At 45.4% G+C, this 22,979-nt stretch overlaps 1 protein-coding gene across 1 annotated transcript; it reads right to left on the reverse strand.

The window, feature by feature from the left end:
• Positions 1 to 5,725: 5,725 nt before the first annotated feature.
• LOC141155392 (DNA damage-regulated autophagy modulator protein 1-like) lies at positions 5,726 to 9,149 on the reverse strand. The gene is made up of 7 exons (XM_073642260.1): positions 9,031 to 9,149; positions 8,132 to 8,199; positions 6,733 to 6,875; positions 6,383 to 6,554; positions 6,188 to 6,243; positions 5,966 to 6,052; positions 5,726 to 5,806 (listed from the first exon to the last, which is right to left on the reverse strand). The coding sequence occupies exons 1-7, from the start codon at positions 9,147 to 9,149 to the stop codon at positions 5,726 to 5,728; spliced, it is 726 nt and encodes a 241-aa protein (XP_073498361.1).
• Between the last annotated feature and the right edge of the window lie 13,830 nt (positions 9,150 to 22,979).

Raw genomic sequence — 22,979 nt, forward strand, 5'->3', positions numbered from 1 at the left:
AATGTAGTTTCTCCCCCATGACAGAAGACCTCCTCTCCTCTCTGCTACCTCACTCACACCTCACCACCTGTGCCCTCGACCCTCTCCCCTCCCACCTCATCCCTAACCTCACCACTGTCCTCATCCCCGCCCTAACCCATCTTTTCAACCTATCACTTAAATCCGGAACTTTCCCATCATCCTTCAAGCATGCCACAATCACACCCATCCTCAAAAAACCCTCCCTTGACCCTGCAATAGTCTCCAACTACCGCCAGATATCTCTCCTCCCTTTTGCCTCAAAATTACTTGAACAGCACGTTCATGCCGAGCTGTCCTCCCACCTCTCCTCCTCTTCCCTCTTCGACCACCTTCAATCCGGTTTCCGACCCCACCACTCCACCGAAACAGCCCTAACTAAAGTCACCAACGACCTACTGACCCCCAAGAGCAAGCGACACTACTCCGTCCTCCTTCTTCTCGACCTCTCCACCGCCTTCGACACAGTCGACCACCCCCTCCTACTCCACATCCTAGAATCCCTTGGCATCACTGACCTAGCCCTCTCATGAATCTCCTCCTACCTAACGAACCGGACTTTCAGCGTCACCCACTCCCACACCTCATCCTCGCCCCACCCCCTTTCTGTTGGAGTTCTACTCTTCTCCGCATACACCCTCGGCCTGGGGAAACTCATCGAATCCCACGGCCTCCAATACCACCTCTACGCTGACGACACCCAGCTCTACCTGTCTGGCCCCGACATTTCCGCCCTCCTATCCAAAATTCCCCAATGCCTATCCGCGATCTCATCCTTCTTCTCCGCCCGATTCCTCAAACTCACCATGGACAAGACCAAGATAATCGTCTTCCCCCCCAACCGCTCTCCCCAGCTCCACAACTTATCCATCACAATCAACGACTGTACCTTCTCACCCGTCTCCCACGCCAAGTGCCTCCGGGTAATCCTCGACTCCTCCCTCTCCTTCAAGCCCCACATCGAAGCCCTCGCCACCGCCTGCTGACTCCAACTGAGGAACATTGCCCGAATCCGCTCGTTCCTTGACCAGGACTCGGCAAAAACACTTATCCACGCCCTCATCGTCTCCCGTCTCGACTACTGCAACCCCCTGCTCACTGGCCTCCCCGCTTCCTCCCTCACACCTCTCCGCACCATCCTCAATTCCGCTGTCCGACTCATCCACCTATCTCCCCATTTCACCCCCGCCTCCCCCCTCTGCCAAGCCCTTCACTGGCTCCCCATTGCCCTGAGATCATGGTTCAAAACCCTAACTCTAACAAACAAGGCCATACATAACCTGTCCCCTCCCTACATCTCCGACCTGGTTTCCAGATATGTCCCCCCGTGCGATCTTCGCTCCTCTCAAGAACTTCTCCACTTCTCCCCTCTCATTTCCTCCTCCCACAACCGCCTACAAGACTTCTCTCGTGCATCCGCCATACTCTGGAACTCTCTCCCCCATCACATCCGACACTCCCCTACCGTGGGAACCTTAAAGAAAAAAATAAAGACCCACCTCTTCCTTCAGGCCTACAGCCCACACTGAGACCCATCCGCTACACCATCTCCTCTCCCCTTCTTCCTGTCTCCCCACCCACCCCCTATAGACTGTGAGCCCTCGTGGACAGGACCCCCCTGCCCTACTGTATCAGTGCGCCTCGTTTGATGTTTCATGTTTGTGTCCCTCTCTGCCCCTATACTTGTAAAGCACCATGGAACCTAATGGCGCTATATAAATATTTAATAATAATAATAATAATCATTTTTGCTAGTCTCCGCAACAGAAATTTGACCACTAGAAAGTATTGAATACGATAAATCCACATGTGGATTTACCTGCGTTCAAAAGAATGCAACATTTTGAATGAAGCAAAAATATGCTGGATCCAAAGCGCCGCTACATCCAGATCGTGGGCACAGAGCCTAAAATTAAAAAAAAAAAATTGCGTGGGCTCCTGCTTCGTTTTTATAACCAGCAGAGGGAAAGCCGACCACTGAGGGCTGATATTAGTAGCTGAGGAAAGGGGCCATTAACCAACAATGTTCCCTGGCTATTAATATCAGCTCACAGCTGTTTGTTTAGCCTTTACTAGATTACAGGGGGACCCCAGAAAAAAATTGACATAGGGTCCACCTATAAAATCTAACCAGAAAAGACTAAACAGACAGCTGCTGGCTGATATTAATAGCCAGGGAAGGGACCATGAATACTAGCCCCCTCCGCGGCTAATAATATCACCCCTCAGCAGTTCCAGAAATGACGCATCCATAAGATGCGCCAAATCTGTTGCTTAACCTCTGCTCCTCCAACTGCCCTGTAGCCAGGGCCGGCTCCAGGTTTTTGTGGGCCCTGGGCGAAAGAGTCTCAGTGGGACCCTTTAACACATAACCCGATTCATGATGCAAAGATACAGCAGAGAAATATATATATACTACAAGGCCAAAGATTTCACTGACTTCTTACATTACATGAGTGCTATTTATTGTAAATTCTACAATAGCTCAGAAACAGACAAATCCTCGCAGCGCACAGTTCAGACCGGACAGTATAGTCTCCATATAGTATTATGGGCCCCATATATTGCTCCATACAGAATAATGACCTCACATAGTCCTCCGTACAGTATAATGGGCCCCACATAGTCCTCCATACAGTATTATTGGCACCACATAGTCCTCCATACAATATTATGGTCACTATATATTGCTCCATACAGAATAATGGACCCCATATAATGCTTCATACAGTACACTGGTCCCCATATAATGCTCCATACAGTATACCGGTCCCAATATAATGCTCCATACAGAATACTGGCCCCCATATAATGCTTCATACTGAATACTGGCCACCATATAATGTTCCATGCAGGCTGGGCCCCATATAATGCTCCATCCTGTATGGGCCCCATATAAAGCTCCATCCCGTATGAACTCCATCCTGTATGGACCCCATATAATGCTCCATCCTGCTATAGCCCCATTCTGTATGGGCCCCATATATTGCTCCATCCTGTATGAGCCCCATCCTGTATGGGCCCCATATATTGCTCCATCCTGTATGGGCCCCATATATTGCTCCGTCCTGTATGGTCTCCATCTTGTATGGGTCCCATATAATGCACCATCCTGTATGGGACCCATAGATTGCTCCATCCTGTCAAAGCCTTCGTCTCCTGAAAAAAAATTTAAATAAAAAACAACCATATTCCTCACCTGTCCACCGTCACGACGTAGTCCTTTACATTTACACTGACAGGGGTGTAAAATCACTCCTGTGAGTGTACATGCTGTTGCAGGAGTGAGGTCACTGGGGTTCATCAGCTGAAGATTAGCTGATCAGCCCCGGTGACCTCAGCATCAGTACTGGTGGCAACATTCTTGAGAATGTTCCCACACAGCACCGGTGACGTAAAGTAAGGTCACATGAGCTCTCAGCTGAACTTTAGCTGAAAGTTCACGTGACCACAGGTCCTGGCAGCGCAGCGATGTACACTGCTGGGAGTGAGCGCGCTCCCGGAAGTGTACCGCCGGGAGGATTACATCGCCGGGGGACATCACAAGGACCGGCAGCACCAGACAGGTGAGCATAGTGTTTTTTTTGTTTTTTTTTACCACAGCGCACAGTCCCGGCTCGGCTGAGACTACTACTCCCTCAGCCGGGAAGACTACTACTCCCCTCAGTCGGGCCGCTCTTGCTGTTATCAGCGGGAGCGGAGGTCGGATGAGGGGAGTAGTAGTCCTCCCCAGCCAACCCAGGTACCAGTCTATGCAGCTTTTCCGCAGCCCATTGACTATAATTTAACTGCAGCAAATCCGCTGCTATAACTATTATACCTGCGGATTTTCTGCGATTCAATTAAAGTCAATGTGCGGGAAACGCTGCATAAAAAGGACATGCTGCATTTTAAAACGCAGTGGTAATCCTGAGCAGAAATTTCCGCATCATGTGCAAAGCTCATCAGGATTACCATTGCAATGGCTGGCAGACCGATTACCAAGCGTTTTCGCTGCATTTCAGCTCGGAAAACCCGCCGTGAAAATGCATCAAAAACGCTACGTGTGCACTTAACTATAAAGTGATTCTCAACCTTTGAACGAACCTAAGTGATCCGTTCAGAAGAGGAGTAATTTCTTCACTTTACTCACTTTCAAATCTCCACCGGGAAATTGTACGGCTAAATTCATGGGACAGTGAGAGGACGATCTCATGCTTACAATGTCACTAGAACAATGGCAGCACTGTTGTGATCCATTATATAAAGGAAGTAATCAGACATCCTTGTCAGAAACTTCTCTCAAAGTCTTACACAGAGCTTATTTCATACCAGCTAAACTTAATAAAATATACCCTAACGTATCAGACAAATACTTTAGAGGGTGCAATATATTGGGAGATATGAAACATATCTGGTGGATGCAGGTTAAGGCTATAGTCTCGAGGGCCACGGGAAAGTCCATTAAATGTAGCCCTACTGTCATGTTACTCGGAGACAAGCCAGTGGGAATTTCCAATAAAACTTTTCGTCTAATACATTTTATTACCATGACAGCCAGAATTCATATAGCATCACAATGGAAATCTACAGCTTTGTCAATAAATATGGTTAAAGATAGAATAAATACAATAATGCTATATGAAAGAATTGATGCTACCAAAACGGACTCTCTAGAAACTTTTTTGAATACATGGACTCCATGGATGGACTCACAACATGATCAGAACGTAAGTCAGGCTATAATTATATCTCCATGACCATGCTAACTTTAGCGATTGATCTTTCCTATATACTTACCAATTTATTTTGATTAAGGAATAATTGATTGGTAATGCTATATTTATCCTCTATTCTTGTCTCCGATTCTTTTTTTCGATCCCTCCCCTTAGAATGTGTTAATCTTCTGTTTTATAATGAACCTCACAAAAAATATTCATATTTTATGTACAAGAATATATCTTGACCCCCTGCGCGGGGATTATGTTTTGCTCATTGGCAACTATGTTTGTTAAAGTTAAAATTAATAAAACACTTTTGAAACTAAAAAATATATATATATTTATGTAAAAGGAATCCAAAATGAATTCATTCTGAAGAGTTAGCCTGCGCATCCTGCCTTTGGTAATATAAGCCACATTCATAGCCATAGAGATGATTTAGCACCATCTATAGAGCATGTTGATGTTGCACTATGCAGGGGCATTATGGCATCAAGGCCATTTTAATTGTCCCAGTAGGACGGCTCTAGATATTCTAATTGTTCTTCAGTACTCCAGCAATCGCAATGGCTGATGAGTTCTGCTGCTTTGTGTCCCGGGACATTGTTGTTATTGATGTCCATCTCTTCCATGATGGATTACTCATTTCTTTACTCTTCGGTACCTGCTTTGCTCCTAACTTCTTCTCATTTCTGGTTCTGTCCATCTTCCAGAAGAAGTGCATCTGCGGGGCCATTCTGGTACCATGAGTGGTATTCAACAATTGACTTTGTAATTTTCCATCACATTACAAAATTGATGGTAATTTTGATCCATGCAGATAACCACAGTGACCTACATGTAAATGGCCAGCTTCTGTGGAATCACCCGCTCCTTGTCCTGCTGCAGGTCTTAGGGGTCAGGTCTTCATTTCCCTTCATCGGACTTGCAGGAAGATGTTATGATCCAGCACAGATGGTTTGAGTTGTCTTAATGTCGTTCCAGCCATAGTTCTTACCCTTTGGACTTTATACGGGCATTTTGAAGGCCTGGTTCTTTTCCCTTAGACAGATGGTGACACCTTCTCGGGAGATCTTTAAAGACAAACTCTAAGGAAAAGAAGAAAATACATTTATTATTAGAAATCATTGAACTGTGGCATCTCTGTCATCATCTATTTTATATAAGCAATTGAATTTTTCAATGTAACAAATCTTTAACTGAAACAGTTTTGGTGCTTATAAGACCTTCACACGTCATTTACTCACCTGGAAATCGGTATAATTTGTAAGTTGGTGCATTACCAGGCCGACTAATCCTGTCCACTCAGCTATCATGCCGGTCATATAGAAGATCTGCAGAAGATAGAGAACGTTATTACCGGACTATACTCACCAATGCATCTGTCTGGCATGGAATGAGATGGAAGGATGACTTGTACACCGAGAGTTTATCATTTACTTTTACACTGGACACTAGTGAAAACTTACCGCCATACAGAGGCCATTGCATAGCTGGAAGAAGACGGCGCACAGATTTACAGCAACTGGAAGGACGTGTTAAGAAAAGTACCAGAATGTTGTTGTTATAGTGTTTCCTATAATCATGACTGACCAATGGAATAATGGTCACAATGGAGCACACCTTGCACACCTAAACACACTGAATTATTTAGAAAAGGATACGTATCAGCAATATGACAATCGTCATCAAAGTTGCTGCCAGTCTAAAGTGGCAGATGCACCGGCTGCTGAAGGATCTCTTGTACAGGTACACAGATTGACATAAGTTGTACATGGCAAGAAGAAAAAAAGCCATTCCTGCACCGATCCTGTGGGCTGTATGGTTGGTTTTCACCTACGAAAAGAAATATGAGTGTCATTAATAAGGTCATCTTGGAGATCTGAGAATACATAAGAGCAAGGTCCATCCCACTGTAATATACTGGACTCCAGGTAGTCACCATAGTATGTGTTATACTGAACCTGAGGTCCTGAGTATTACTGGAGACTTTATATAAAACCTAATAACTAACCGAATATACAGCATTAACCGCGGTCCCAATGCACACGATCCATCCAACGATGAGAAGGATTTTCTGGCAGATGATATACCGCTTCTCCGTTGGCTCAGACTGAATAATCATGAACCTATACTGGATGTAAGCGATGCCAGCTCCTGAAATACACAAAGCAAGTTGTCAGCCAGATATTTCCATATCACTGCTGTAGAAAACCTGATCTTAAGAATGCACCAATGATTGTTAAAGGTTTAAAAATATTTAGATTTGAGAGTCCTAAGTGGTTGATACCTTTTAATGGCTAACTGAAAAGATGGTAACAAATGGCAAGCTTTCCAGACTACTCAGGTTTCTTCATCAGGCATAGTATAACACAGAATCTGAAGAGTCACATATTTATACACAATAAAAGAAAAAAGAATAGATCTACCTGTGGCCAAACATTTTTGTATCCCTGATTACAGCATCAAGGACATGAAATTTCTGGTATTAAAAGGTAATTTCAAATTTCAGAGAGACAGAAAACTTTGGGAATATAAACTCATGACAACCTTTGACACCTTCAGAGCAGGAATGAATGTGTTGCATGGATTTATGTCATTCTACATCAACTAAGGAATGTGGTCCTCAGAACTGTGGGGTCATCACAACCCTGGACCAGACCTCAATCACAGGATAATAAAACTTCTTATCTATGAACTATTCCATTATTTATGGCCACAACTGTGTTTATCTCTCTCCAATAGTAATAACTCTGCTTTATGTCACTTGTCTCATCTATTACATTATTCTTGGGCCCTGTTGTGTATAAATATGTGACTCTTCAGATTTTGTGTTATACTATGCCTGATGAAGAAATCTGAGTAGTTTCGAAAGCTTGCAATTTGTTACCATCTTTTCAGTTAGCCATTAAAAGGTATCAGCCACTGAGGACTCTCAAATCTAAATATTTTTCTATCTACTGGCTAACACGGTACAAAAATATATTTTTCCTGTTAGAGGTTTAGAGATTTTAAGGGGTTATCTGGGACTTTATTGGGCTATCCTTATATCAAATTGATGGATTATAAAAGTTAATAATTATTTGAGGGAGTCCACAGAACTTTCATTGCTTATCGGGCACAGATCCTTAGTTTTGATGGGGGTTGTGCCTGGTATTACAGCTGTGTCTAATATACTTTACTGGGACTGAGCTGCCAAAACCGTCAGTACCAGTAATTACCACTGGCAAAAGAACGAAAAGACCCCTTAAATCAGTTAAACAGCGGAGTATCAGACCCAGAAGCCCACCTATCTGATATTAATGGGTTATCAATCTTCTAGTCCCAGAGTACCCCTTTAATGTCACCTCTGAGCACAGAATTGTGGAGCTTTTCATGATGATTTATTCCTACAGGATGCAGCATTTACTTACCAAGAATGGAATTAACCATGAAAATGACTGTGTAGATCACAGATTCTGGGTATTTTTTTCCGGTGTCACTGCAAAAGATAAGGAAAATATTAAGAATAATTAGAACACAAGTGGAGTAATTGTCATGTATAATCGTCCTAAATTATATGTTTTGACCAGAAACAAATTGAAGCCAAGGGTACATGAGAGGAAAGTTATCAGACTGAATGCAGTAAAAACATCAGATGATCAAGTCTCCTGGAGGAGACTGAAGTTTTAAAAAATATAAAAATGTGAAAAAAACATAAAAATTCAAATTATTTCCATTTTCCCTTATTAAAAAAGGTTATTAAGAAAATAAACATATTTTGTATTGTGCGTCCGTAAAAGTCAAATCTTTCAAAATATGAAATTAATGAAACTGATCGGTAAATACAACAAAGAGAAAAAAAACTGAAACTCCAGAAATAGATCAAAAATATCAATTGAAGGCCTCATACAGCATAATCAGTGGGAAATTTCTAAAGTCATGGATCTCAACAATTAGCGACACAAACGGGGAAAATGTTTGCAACACTAAAATAATAAAGAAATTGGACAAGGTCATTTTTACCAGACAATGAATGCTGTAAAAACAAAACAAAAAACTACAAAAACACTTTTTCCCGCAGTATCAGTACACTTGAATTTTTTTCCTGTATTCTTTTACATTATATAGTAAAGTTAATGGCGTCATTCAAAAATACGATTCATCCGGCTATAAACAATCCCTCATATGGCTGAAGGGGTTAATAATGTACTAATTATAATGCAATAAGAACATTCCAGGAAATAATAATAATATAATTAGAACATTCCATGACTTAATACAAAAATAATATAAAATGATACTACAGAACTATTTCCCAGTACCCTCTTACCTGATATAAGGATATTTATTGTGCCCTGAGATTATAGTCAGGGCAGCTAGGACACAGAGGCCCAATAGCGTCCATAAGATCCACAAGATGGGCAATAATGCCAAACCCCGGATCTCCATGATGGAAGATGATTAGCCAAGCGAAAGCTTCTACTCTCTCTCTCTCTCTCTCTCTCTCTCTCTCTCTCTCTCTCTCGTCTGTTTCTCTCTGTATTCACAGATAAGAAGGCTGAGGTAGTATCAGCCAGAGGTTTAATAGGCTTAGAACTTGATGATGTCACAAGGCTTCTGTGATGTCATGGGTGATCACCTCATTGTTGCATCATCACTCAGGCAGCCTGGATCTGATTGCTGCTTGGTATTGTAGATTTTTTCACAATTTACATATTCTATGAGTATATCCAGCACATTGTAGTGTAATAACTCCTATTATTCTATTAATTTACAAGATTCCATACTACCACCAGATATGTATTGAGAGGATGTTACAAGTTTCCCAACAAGAGTGCAGCTCCAGTATCCGGCGCCTTCACAGACACTTTCTGCTCTTTAAAACCCTTCTTTAAATCTACTCGGCCCCAATTCATCATTTGCGGTTTTTCACTTTCCTTTTATGTTCTGGGATATTAGTTGGCATTTTTTGTGCCAAATTCAACATAATGGCACACTCGATTCATTAATTTGGCGCAAAGTAAAAAAGTAATTTAAAGGGGTAGCGCCTACTTACTATAGCCATCATTTAAAGGGATAACACCTACTTAGTATAAGCCTCATTTAAAGGGATAATCCCCACTTAGTAAAGGGATAGCATCAACCTAGTATAAACATCACTTAAAGGGATAGTGCTCACCTAGTATAATCATCATTTAACTTAGTGGCCTTATAGTATAACCATCATTAAAAGTGATAGCATCTGCTTAGTAGTTATTTGAAGAAATCGTGCCTGCTTAAAATGAACCTTACATACGATACATGTTGCCCAATCTGTAGGCAGCATGTATCAGGCATTGGCTGTACAACATCAGCCAGATATGTTTTACTCTGAAACGCTATGAGGTCACAAGCTGTCTATGGATTGGGCAACATGTATCAGGTGTCAGGTTTACTTTAATATAAACATCATTTAATGGGATAGCACTAGTGATGAGCGAGCACTAAAATGCTCATTGCTCGAGTCGAGCAAATCGTAATGCTCAGGTGCACGACCGGAGCAACGAGACCAATGTAAGTCTATAGGAAACTCAAGCATTTTTCTGGCAGCACCCCCAGCGCTCTGCAGAGGGCCTAAAAATTGCCCAGATCGATGGGAACAGTGCTCAAATGACATGGCAACAGCATGGGGAAGACTCCTGGAAGCATCTCTGACTCCCAGGTCACTGCTGTGAACAATGTTGTCAGAGGTATTACGCCACTTTTACGGACTCACAATAAAACATACAAAAACTAAATCAAAATAGATTCTCCTGGAAAAAAATGTTAAGGAACATCCTTTCCAGGGCAATGACTTGTATATAAGGCAAAATAAATAGCCCCCCCAAAAATGCTCCTCCACACCTTGGCCTATGTTCACACATAGCGTTTTTTCAATTTTGCATTGCTTTCAACGGTGAAAAATACATTCACTGGTAAATGTCATTCTATCATTTTACTACCTTATCTGCCCATGTGGTGTGAGACATGATCAGACACATCCTGTTTCATTTATGAAGGAGGAACTCTGAATGTCACAAAGCCTATTTTTATAGGGCCATCAGGCGGCGCTTACTATTGTTAAAGGGCCAGCAGTCGGCTCTCACTATTGTTAGAGGGCCATCAGCTGGCTATGCTTTCTTGTTCCCATTATTAAGGAGCGGGTTCCCTATACTGTTATTGCGCATGCTGTAACTGCAAGGCCTGTCTAAAATTTAAAAAAAAACAATGTACCTTTGAACAGACATAGAGGAGGGCCTCATTTAAAAAAAAATGCTCCCATTATAAAGGAGTGGGTCTCCTACAGTGGCAATGCCCATGCAGTGACTGCAAGGACTGCTAAAAAATTGGACACACTAATACCCCTTTGAAGAGACGTAGAGGAGGTCCTCATTAAAAAATTGTAACAATTGTTAAGTAATGGGTCTCCTATACTGGTAATGCCCATGTAGTGACTGCAAGGGCTGCCAAAAAATTGGACGCACTCCAATACCCCTTTAAAGAGACATAGAGAAGGTCCTCATTAAAAACATTGTTAAAATTGTTAAGGAGTGGATCTCCTATACTGGTAATGCCCATGCACCAAGTTCATGGGCTGAAAAACATTTACCCCTGGGGGGTATACATGAACATACTGTGTAACATACAGAATGTTAGAGGTAGGCCTCTAAAAAAGTTTCCTATGGGCATCATAAACACCCTTAAAATAAATTATGTGGGTGTTGCATCACGGTGTCACGGGTGTGTCAGGTGTAATAGACAGTCGCTTTGGATCTGGCTGTAGAAGGTCACTGCTCTTGGCATTACAGACGCCTTCTTCCTTCCTTCTTTTGCATCGGGGCCAATTGGACTTTAGTTACGCCACTGGATAGCATCATCCATCTGCCCGATATTAAGTTGGAGGTGTAATGCCAGCCTTACAGTGCTGTGAGTTATGTTTGTCACTTCGCCATGACATTGAAAATATATCCCTTATAAATATCGAATCAATACAAACCTCAATATTCATCACTGACCACTGGCTCCAAAGTGTCTGAGATAATTCCTTTTGAACAGAGGAAGCCCCTGCCTCTGGAATTGTACTTCTCCAACTCTGAGTATACGAATGCTAGACTTGGTGACTGTCTGTCAGCAAATCCCCTGCTGTAATTACCTGTTCATTGCAGGAGATCCTACTTCAATGGAGGTTGAAGTGTCATCCCTCTGTCTCACTTCCCCAGTTATAATTAATCCCATGTGTTCAATGTGAGGGTGATATGTCCCCTCTCTGAAAATGTCTTTTTGGATTTTACAATTTTTCTCTACGACAATATGTAATTTGTGCATGCATAGCAATGTCATTGTCATTTGGGATAGTGTCTATTATAATTGTAATAATGTAAAAATTCATCATATGCATATTGATTTGGGAGGGTGGGGACTGTTAGTCAATAGTTTTGAATAATTTAATCAATAAAAATGGTCAAAATTTGTCTTCTAAACGGAGTTTTGGTTTCTTTACCTTTTAGTTCATGTTCCATTTGAGAAGATCGCCTTTTCTGCAGGTGTTTAACAACAGTCCAGATGAGAGTACCTACTATAGACATCACTTCATGTGTCAAGATCTTACCCAGTCCCTTATAATGATGCAGCCCATCCTTTATTCGTACTCTTTCAGTGGTCCTCCAGAGGTATGTCCAGGCATAGCTGATAACTACCATGTATTTTTTTCAGTTTATGTCATAGTGGCATTGGTATAAACCATGTTCAAATATGCAAATTCACAGTGATGGGGAAAAAAAGACACATCAAAGGCTTAAATCGCCTTGTGGGACTAAAACATGATAAATACAACATAAAAATACAGAAAGGTGTAGTTAAAACTTCATTCTAAATGATATATATTTACTGTATATTTATGTAAAGGATATGGAATTATGGAAAGTAACTATGAAGTTAACTATACATTATAAATAATACATAAACCCATACATTACACATATAATTTGAATGGGTTTCAATGGGAAGATACTATACGGTTGCATCCATCATACATAGGGTCCCAGCATAAAAATACCTATATCTTTACATGATTTTTTTTTAACCATGTACTGTTGAATGGAAAAGCGTAGTCTACTTAGCAATTCCATGTCTGCTGCGCTAATGAAATCCTAAGGGCATGTTTAGCGAGTATGTTATAACCTTTCCCAGTATATACGCTGCTAGTATAACAAATAGGAGGTGTGAGCAGAACCTTAACATGTTTCTTAACCTCTTCCCAACTTTGGTCATTATGGGGTCTGCATGTAAGGAGTGGGGTCAGGACCTAAGCCCAGAGGTGTATTTAGGTCTTCTAGCACCCGGGGAAGAATTCAGTTTGGGGTCCCTCCCCGCTCCTTCCCCAGCACATGTGCGATTTGCACACTAAGGCCACCGCCCCACTATCAGTATTTTTTCTCAGGAGTGGGAGACAAAACCAGGAGTGGGTGATAATGCAGAATTGGTGACTTGTTTCTATTATACCTTTTCTCTGATTGTTCCTCAGCTGGTTTTGGCTCCCACTCTCGAGATAAAATACTGACCGAATACTGTCCAAATACTGATAGTGGGGCCGTGGCCTTAGTGCCAACGAGCTGCTCTTCCTAATCCTCTCTGAGAGAAGCAGGAAGAGAAGCTCGTTGTCACATGACCGTAAGTATGAAAATCTCATATGAGTGAAGTGGCCGTGTGATGACTGATGAAACCTGCAAGCAGAGCTGAATCCCGACAGTGAGTATATTACACGCTGTCAGGATTGGCTACAGGGCTTCATTTTATAATTAATGGGCTTGTCCAGGTTTGAGATGAAAGTCTGCAGTCACTCTATGTGACTGCAGGCTTCTGAATTCTCACAGCGCATGCACTGCACACATTTAGGATTCTCCCTTGCCATGGCAAGAGTGGACAGTCATGTCACCACAAGTATGCGATTTGTATACTTCTGGCCACATTCCGACTAGACGTGCCCTGCCTCGCTCAATTCATTTTTATTGAGTGAGGCCACGCATGTCTAGTCAGCACGTGACTGCATGTATACAAATCGTTGGCATGAGAGAATCCTGACAGCGTGTAGTGCGCACTGTGAGAATTCAGAAGTCTGCAGTCACATAGAATGACTGCAGACTCATCATAAATGTGGACAACATCTTTAATGCTACTAACATAAACAAGAAAAAAAAAATGTCAGCATCATAAAAAACATTTACATCCTGTTACCTTATAGATGACGTTGTCTCTGGAGTTGTTCTCTTTCTTTTCTTCCTCTTGTCCAGATGCCATGATGACTTTTCTCATCCACAGCCGTCTCTGTAGACTTCCATCTTCTCCAGTCTTCTGCAGCACATCCCAGCACGATGCCCTTAAAGACAGCAGTGTCATTAAAATGCTCCTGAATAAAAAATATCCGCCCTATGCTGAGCCCCTGAATAAATAACTGCCCCTCCCTATATTCCCTGTACAAAATTTCACCCCCACACTGTCCCTCTTAGGGTACATGCTCTCCACACCACCCTTTCCTTTCCATACTGGGCCTCCTATTCACACTGTCCTCACACTGTGTCCCCCCTATAGGGCTCAGTCTCTATACTGTGCCCCCTCATCACACTCACCCTCCTTAGCATACTGTTCCCTCCTGGCTGTGATCTTACACTATCCCCCCATGCTATTGCCCAACCACTACTCAGTCTCTATTGTGTGCCCACTCAGTTTTCTTCCCCCATACTGTGTGCTCACACTATTCCTCTCAATAGTCTTCTTACACGTTTCCCCCACCTCCTAATATTTCCACCTCACACATCCCCCCCCAACTCCCCATACTGTGTCCGCACACATCCCATCACCCTCGGTTCCCATACTGTGTCCGCACACATCCCATCACCCTAGCTTCCCATACTGTGTCCGCACACATCCCATCACCCTCGCTTCCCATACTGTGTCCGCACACATTCCATCACCCTCGCTTCCCATACTGTGTCCGCATACATCCCATCACCCTCGCTTCCCATACTGTGTCTGCACACATCCCATCACCCTCGCTTCCCATACTGTGTCTGCACACATCCCATCACCCTCGCTTCCCATACTGTGTCCGCACACATCCCATCACCCTCGCTTCCCATACTGTGTCTGCATACATCCCATCACCCTCGCTTCCCATACTGTGTCTGCACACATCCCATCACCCTCGCTTCCCATACTGTGTCTGCACACATCCCATCACCCTCGCTTCCCATACTGTGTCTGCACACATCCCATCACCCTCGCTTCCCATACTGTGTCCGCACACATCCCATCACCCTCGCTTCCCATACTGTGTCTGCATACATCCCATCACCCTCGCTTCCCATACTGTGTCCGCACACATCCCATCACCCTTGCTTCTCATACTATGTCCGCAAACATCCCATCACCCTTGCTTCCCATACTGTGTCTGCACACATCCCATCACCCTCGCTTCCCATACTGTGTCCGCACACATCCCATCACTCTCGCTTTCCATACTGTGTCTACACACATCCCATCACCCTCGCTTCACATACTGTGTCCACACACATCCCATCACCCTCGCTTTCCATACTGTGTCCGCACACATATTCCCCCTCGCTACCAATAATGTGTATGCACCCACTCCCCACTTGCTCCCCACAGATTAAATCTCCCCTCCACACTGAATAAATATGGCCCCTGCACAATAAATAAATATGCCCCCCCTGTACAATTAATAAATATGCCCCCTGCACAATTAATAAATATGCCCCCCTACACAATTAATAGCCCCAAGCACAATTAATAAATAGCCCCCTGCACAATTAATAGCCCAAAGCACAATTAATAAATAGCCCCCTGCGCAATTAATAGCCCTCCTGCACAATTAATAAATATGCCCCCTGCACAATAAATATGCCTCCCACAAAATAAATAGCCCCCCTGCACAATTAACTATGCCCCCTTGCACAATAAATACCTCGCTGCACAATAAATACCCCGCTGCACAATTAATAACTCTGCCCACTTGCACAATAAATACCCCCCTGCACAATAAATACCCCGCTGAACAATTAATAACTATGCCCCCCTGCACAATAAATACCCCCCAGCACAATTAATAACTATGCCCCCCTGAACAATAAATACCCCCCTGCACATTTAATAACTATGCCCCCGCACAATAAATACCCCCTGCACAATTAATCACTATGCCCCCCTGAACAATAAATACCCCGCTGCACAATTAATAACTATGCCCCCCTGAACAATAAATACCCCCCTGCAAAATTAATAACTATGCTCCCCGCACAATGAATACCCCCTGCACATTTAATAAATATGCCATCCGGTCAGAATCTTCGGTGTCTTCAGCTCCACAGGAGCACTTACCACAGTTGCTCTTCACTCCTGTGGGAGCCGGCGAGTGATAGCAGCGGGTTCACATGACCTGATCACGCTGCTGACTTCGCTGTAAGCCGAAGGTCAGAGCTTCAATTGTACCTGCGTCTGCAAGACGCAAGTACAATTGACGCGCCCCCTGGGCCAGTGTTGTTGGGGATACCCGGAGCCGGATCAGATGGGGGTTGTAGTCTCCGAGTGGCTGTGACCCGGTCCGTGCCCAGGGTGTCAAGCTCAGTGTGTGGCAGTCCTTATGATGTTTCTAGATGTTCTTTTGTGTCGACTACGCCACCCGTTGATTTGCGGTCAATACGGCCGCCGCTGCAGCAGGGTCCACTGAGGCTGATGATGTGAGTGCAGCTTAGGTAGTATAACCCCCAACGGGAGGGGTATAGCCTCAGGGGGTCAGTTGCAGAGGATGGGGGTTGTGGTGGTGCAGCGAGGATGGAAATGAGACTCAGAGTCGGGCTGTGCAGTTCAGGGTTTGTTTACTTACTGCAGTTGTTCTGGTCACTCCGGCCTTAAGTGACCACCCGAGCCGTGCTGCGTCCACCAGGTCCTGGACTCAGCCAACCCCCAGGTGATTCTGGAGCGTGGTCCTGAGCTCCCTTTCTGTCCTGTCCTCTTCTCTGGCCTTCCCCACCAGGGATCCACCTATGTCCGGCTCCCTCGGGCCTCTTGGTGGTAAACCCTTGTCTCTGGGTTCCCTGACCCTATTCCTGGTCTGCCTTCCGGGTGGATTTAGTGGGTGATCGTGGCAGATCGGTCCTGCCCACGACCTCCGGTTCCTGGCTAAGGTGTGCTGTAGCCTCTGCCAGCTTGGGATCCGGTACCCTGTTGCCAACTCTTCACCCTCTGGTCTAATTTGGGCTCTTGGAGTTCCTTCTTTCTCCCCCTCTGGGTCTTTCTTTCTCCTCTCTCTCTCTCTTGGCCTTGGAGCTGCTCTTCTCCTCTGCTCTGCTTCTCTGACTCAACTCTGACAGACTGACCTCACTCTGCAAAAGACCCTGTCCTAAGATGGTGCCCACCTTATATACTCCCTCTATGTGTGAGCTCAGGTGACCAGCACCCAATGAGCTCCTAGCACTACCCAGACTGCTCCCCCTATCTGCCCCTACACTACTGGGATGTTCCACCCCCCTCCCACTCCAGCCAGGAACAGACACTGTCGTACCTGCACATTTCTCTAGTGGGAGTACCATCGGTCTGTTCCCCGGAAATGGGATGTGTGTAGTGCATGCAGCTAACTGAGCTCAGTTCCACACTCCATCCTTACCCGGGAGTGGAATATCACACCTCTGGGTTGAGGTGCAATACCCCTGTAGCAGCCGAATCCTCAGGGTGCTACATTCCCCCCTGGTAAATCACAGCACGTCCTCGGGCTGTAAGATAACAAAACATCAAAACATACAATTTTTTTTTTTTTCATAAACATATAAAACAATATATATATATCATAAAACTTTTCAAATAAAACTCTTCATTGGAAACATTCTTGTTCCTCCGGCCACGGTGCAACTTGTGACCGGGAAAAGTGCGACAGTCTCCTTTAAGAAAAACAACAGTTTCCTATAAAACCGGTAGGGGGCGCTTTAGGAAGCGCAACTATATACAAGGGAATATGGCCGCTCTCAGTCCTCGGCCAGGTATTAGGAACTAGGGACACACGGGGTTAACAGTTCACTCTTGTCTGGTCCCAACGGGGAACATATTTTAAATAAGTAACAGTTCTTGGTACCCCGACGGGCAACTTTATACAGTCTCTCTCTACCGTACTTCAACGACAGCGTCCTCCTGCTCCTTCTTTAGATTCTTCAGACCCGTCCGGGTCCTCTTGCTCCTCCTCACACCGCAGCTCCTCCTCCGTCAGGCGATGCACATGGAGGGCGTAGGGTCCTTTGGCACACTTGTGCCAGGTGAAGGTGACCTCGTCCCCTACGTACAGGTCACGACCTCTGTGTCCCTCCGGCAGATGGCTTTCTACGTCTCTGCGGGTCACAAAGACGTCGCCGGGGGTATGATGGTCTCTAATAAAGCCCCATCCGTGCTGCATGTTGAATTTTATCACAGTCCCGGTGGAAGGGGGACCATGAGCTGCACGGGGATTCCTCCTGGTCCGGCTCTTCTGCTCCGCGCTCCTTATCTGCGCTTGTTGTTCCCGGACCCGCCTCTCTCTCCGCTCCCTCTCGAAGACCTCGAGCTGCTGCCGGCAGCACTCTGCACGTTCTGCTGCGGCCGCCCGAGTCTCCTGAGTAGTGTTGAGCCACCCCCGTAGTGTTCGGGTTCGGTTCGGTTCGTCGAACACCGGGATGTTCGAGGAACTGTTCGTCGAACTGTTCATCGAACACCTTAGAACACCGTCGAGCACCGTTAAAACCAATGGCAGGCAAACAAAAACACATAGAAACACATAGAAAACACCTGCAAAGGTGTCCAAAAGCTGACAAACTGCTCAGAAGACACTCTGTTTAAAAAAGCCGGCCGGCAAATTCAGCAGCGGCATACACCGGTACCCGACAATTTAGACAAGAAGGAATAGAGCATCACACATAGATTAGATAGATAGAAACATGTCAGTCACACATATAAGAAGCACAGTGACAGTGTTGGTTACTGCACTTGTCATTTAGTGTAAAGGATTTATTAAAAATTATTAGTGTTTTCATGCACCGTCTCTTTAAAAAAGCCGGCCGGCAATTCAGCATCTGTACCCGACAATTTAGAACAGAAAGAATAGAGCTTCACACATAGATTAGATAGATAGAAACATGTCAGTCACATATATAATAAGTACAGTGATAGTGTTGCTTACTGTACTTGTCATTTAGTGTAAAGGATTTATTTAAAAAAATAATAGTGTTTTCATGCACTGTCTCTTTAAAAAAGCCGGCCGGCAATTCAGCAGCGGTACCTGACAATTTAGAACAGAAAGATAGAGCATCACACATAGATTAGATAGATAGAAACATGTCAGTCACATATATATGAAGTACAGTGATAGTGTTGGTTACTGTACTTGTCATTTAGTATTAAAATAAAGGATTTATTATTAAAAAAATTGGCGTGGGGTTCCCCTTAATTTTAGGCTCTAGCGGAGGTTAAGCAGACGGCTGGGGCAGATGTTTGAAGCCTGGGAAGGGGGTAATACCCACGGAGCTTCCCAGGCTACTAATATCAGCCCCCAGCTGAATACATAGCCTTTACTAGCTATTAAAATGGGGGACCCCCCAAAAAAAATGACGTGGGGTCCCCCCTAATTTAATAGCTAGCAAAGGCTAGGCAGACAGCTGGGGGCTGATATTAATAGCCCAGGAAGGGAGCCATGAATATTGGCCCCCTCCCAGGCTAGAAACACCAGCCGTCAGCCGCCCCAGAAATGGCGCATTCATAGGATGCGCCAATTCTGGCACTTAGCCTCGCTCTTCCACGCTGCCCTGGTGCGGTGGCAGGGGGTAATAGGGTTGGGGTTGATGTCAGCTTATAATGCCAGCTGACATCAAGCCCAGGTTAGTAATGGAGAGGCGTCTATAAGACACCCCCATTACTAACCCCATAGTCAAAGTTAAAAAAAACACAAACACACAGAATAAAGTCCTTTAATTGAAATAAAGACACAATCCTTTATTGTTCTAAATTAAACCATACTTACCATCACGCCCATTCCAGCTGAAGCCAACGATCTCCTGCAATAAAAGAAAAATAATAAAGCAACCTCATCCTTACCTTTCCATGGTTCCCACGACAGCTTCAGCTCTGCTACATTGAGATGACAGGCTGGACCGCAGCAGAACGCTGCCATCCAGCCTGTCATCCCGCAGACACTGAGAAGCGCAGGCTTGCTTGCGCTGCTCAGCGTCTCTCTGTGACGACATCCAGATGAGCCGAGTTCATGTCCAATGAACTCGGCTCACCTCATGCACGTCACTGACAGCGTGGGAAAATTCTCACACTGAAGCGCTGAGTGCAGGAGAATTCTCCCACGCTGTCAGTGACGTGCAGGAGGTGAGCTGAGTTCATTGGACATGAGCTCACCTTATGCACGTCACTGACAGCGTGGGAAAATTCTCCTGCACTCAGCGCTTCAGCGTGGGAGAATTCTCACGCTGAAGCGCTGAGTGCAGGAGAATTCTCCCACGCTGTCAGTGACGTGCAGGAGGTGAGCTGAGTTCATTGGACATGAGCTCACCTTATGCACGTCACTGACAGCGTGGGAGAATTCTCCTGCACTCACCGCTTCAGCGTGAGAATTTTCCCACGCTGTCAGTGACGTGCATGAGGTGAGCCGAGTTCATTGGACATGAACTCGGCTCATCTGGATGTCGTCACAGAGAGACGCTGAGCAGCGCAAGCAAGCCTGCGCTTCTCAGTGTCTGCGGGATGAGAGGCTGGATGGCAGCATTCTGCAGCGGTCCAGCCTGTCATCTCGATGTAGCAGAGCTGAAGCTGTCGTGGGAACCATGGAAAGGTAAGGATGAGGTTGCTTTATTATTTTTCTTTTATTGCAGGAGATCGTTGGCTTCAGCTGGAATGGGCGTGACGGTAAGTATGGTTTAATTTAGAACAATAAAGGATTGTGTCTTTATTTCAATTAAAGGACTTTATTCTGGGTGTTTGTGTTTTTTTTAACTTTGACTATGGGGTTAGTAATGGGGGTGTCTTATAGACGCCTCTCCATTACTAACCTGGGCTTGATGTCAGCTGGCATTATAAGCTGACATCAACCCCAACCCTATTACCCCCTGCCACCGCACCAGGGCAGCGTGGAAGAGCGAGGCTAAGTGCCAGAATTGGCGCATCCTAGGAATGCGCCATTTCTGGGGCGGCTGACGGCTGGTGTTTCTAGCCTGGGAGGGGGCCAATATTCATGGCTCCCTTCCTGGGCTATTAATATCAGCCCCCAGCTGTCTGCCTAGCCTTTGCTAGCTATTAAATTAGGGGGGACCCCACGTCATTTTTTTTGGGGGGTCCCCCATTTTAATAGCTAGTAAAGGCTATGTATTCAGCTGGGGGCTGATATTAGTAGTCTGGGAAGCTCCGTGGGTATTACCCCCTTCCCAGGCTTCAAACATCTGCCCCAGCCGTCTGCTTAACCTCCGCTAGAGCCTAAAATTAAGGGGAACCCCACGCCAATTTTTTTAATAATAAATCCTTTATTTTAATACTAAATGACAAGTACAGTAACCAACACTATCACTGTACTTCATATATATGTGACTGACATGTTTCTATCTATCTAATCTATGTGTGATGCTCTATCTTTCTGTTCTAAATTGTGGGGTACCGCTGCTGAATTGCCGGCCGGCTTTTTTAAAGAGACGGTGCATGAAAACACTATTATTTTTTTTGATAAATCCTTTACGCTAAATGACAAGTACAGTAAGCAGCACTGTCACTGTACTTCATATATATGTGACTGACATGTTTCTATCTATCTAATCTATGTGTGATTCTCTATTCTTTCTATTCTAAATTGTCGGGTACCGCTGCTGAATTGCCGGCCGGCTTTTTTAAAGAGACGGTGCATGAAAACACTATTATTTTTTTTGATAAATCCTTTACGCTAAATGACAAGTACAGTAAGCAGCACTTTCACTGTACTTCGTATATATGTGGCTGACATGTTTATATCTATCTAATCTATGTGTGAAGCTCTATTCTTTCGGTTCTAAATTGTCGGGTACAGGTGTATGCCGCTGCTGAATTGCCGGCTTTTCATGTTTCACTGTTGGCACTGTTCCCATCGATTTGGGCAATCACTGTAATGCCACAACCACCATGGCTGTGGCATTACAGTGAGTGGCAGACAATCCCTGCATGATTGGTGCTCTAAATAGCGCCAGACATGCAGGACACGCTTTTGGTGCACGAACAGTTATCGAACATAACCTCGAACAGCCGAATTTTTTGCAAATCGTTCGGGTTCGTCGAACAACTCGAACACCGCCCAAAACAGCTCGAATTTGAGATTGGCGAACAGTTCTAGTCGAACACCGCTCATCTCTACTCCTGAGTGAACCCCATGAGGTCTTCTCCAGTGGGGTCCCACTCGAACGGTGCCTCCTCCAGCGGGGTCGAGGTCCTCCTTACGGGCTTCGGAGCCGGAATCAGGGGCTTGCACATGGGCCTTGCTCTCTGGAGTTCCAGCTGAATGTACTCCTTGTGCCATACAAAGGGCTGCCCATCCGGGCACGTATGCTGGGCGAATAGATCTTCACCCAGGTGCGGCACTCTAGATGCTGAGGGCGCGTTGATGGTAGCGGCGCCCGGGTTAACCAGGCCTTGCGACCAGGCCTGGGGCACCTTAAAGGCAAAGGGCACCGTAAGAACGGCGGCGCCCTGGGTTATTCGGCCCTGCGACCAGGCCGGTGGCTCCGCGGAGGTAGGGGGCGCTGTTGGTATTGCGGCGCCCGGGGGTACTAGGCCTTGCGACCAGGCCGGTGGTATTTCCTGCTTTGCCACGCTCGAGGTCGAGGCGTGTGACGTCACAGGGGTCGCGGCCGCGGCTTCTGCTTGAGGCCTAGTCTGCGGCGGTGACGATGCAGCGACGGGCACGGCAGGGGGAACTTCGGGCTCTGCGACGGGGAGCTGGGGCAGGTACACGGTTTCTCGGCTCGGGGTAGAGACGTCCCCTTTACCTGCCTCCATCCGTTCAGCTCCCTTCTCGGCGCCGTCTCCTGCCTTCATTCCTCCTGCGCCATCCTCAGAGGCGGTCTGTCTCCTCGTCTCAGGTGGCGTGCTCCGCTGACGGGTTTCGGTCTGCTGGGCCATCTCTCGGCTCCACTCCGCCAACGTCTCCCGCTGCACCCGGGCCATCCTCCGTGCGAGGCCCTCCAGCGCGGTCTGTGCACACTCCCGGTC

This window comes from Phyllobates terribilis, unplaced genomic scaffold (genome assembly GCF_046119375.1).
Source record: "Phyllobates terribilis strain yellow unplaced genomic scaffold, ASM4611937v1 Scaffold_7__3_contigs__length_470593459, whole genome shotgun sequence".
NCBI classification, from domain to species: domain Eukaryota; kingdom Metazoa; phylum Chordata; class Amphibia; order Anura; family Dendrobatidae; genus Phyllobates; species Phyllobates terribilis.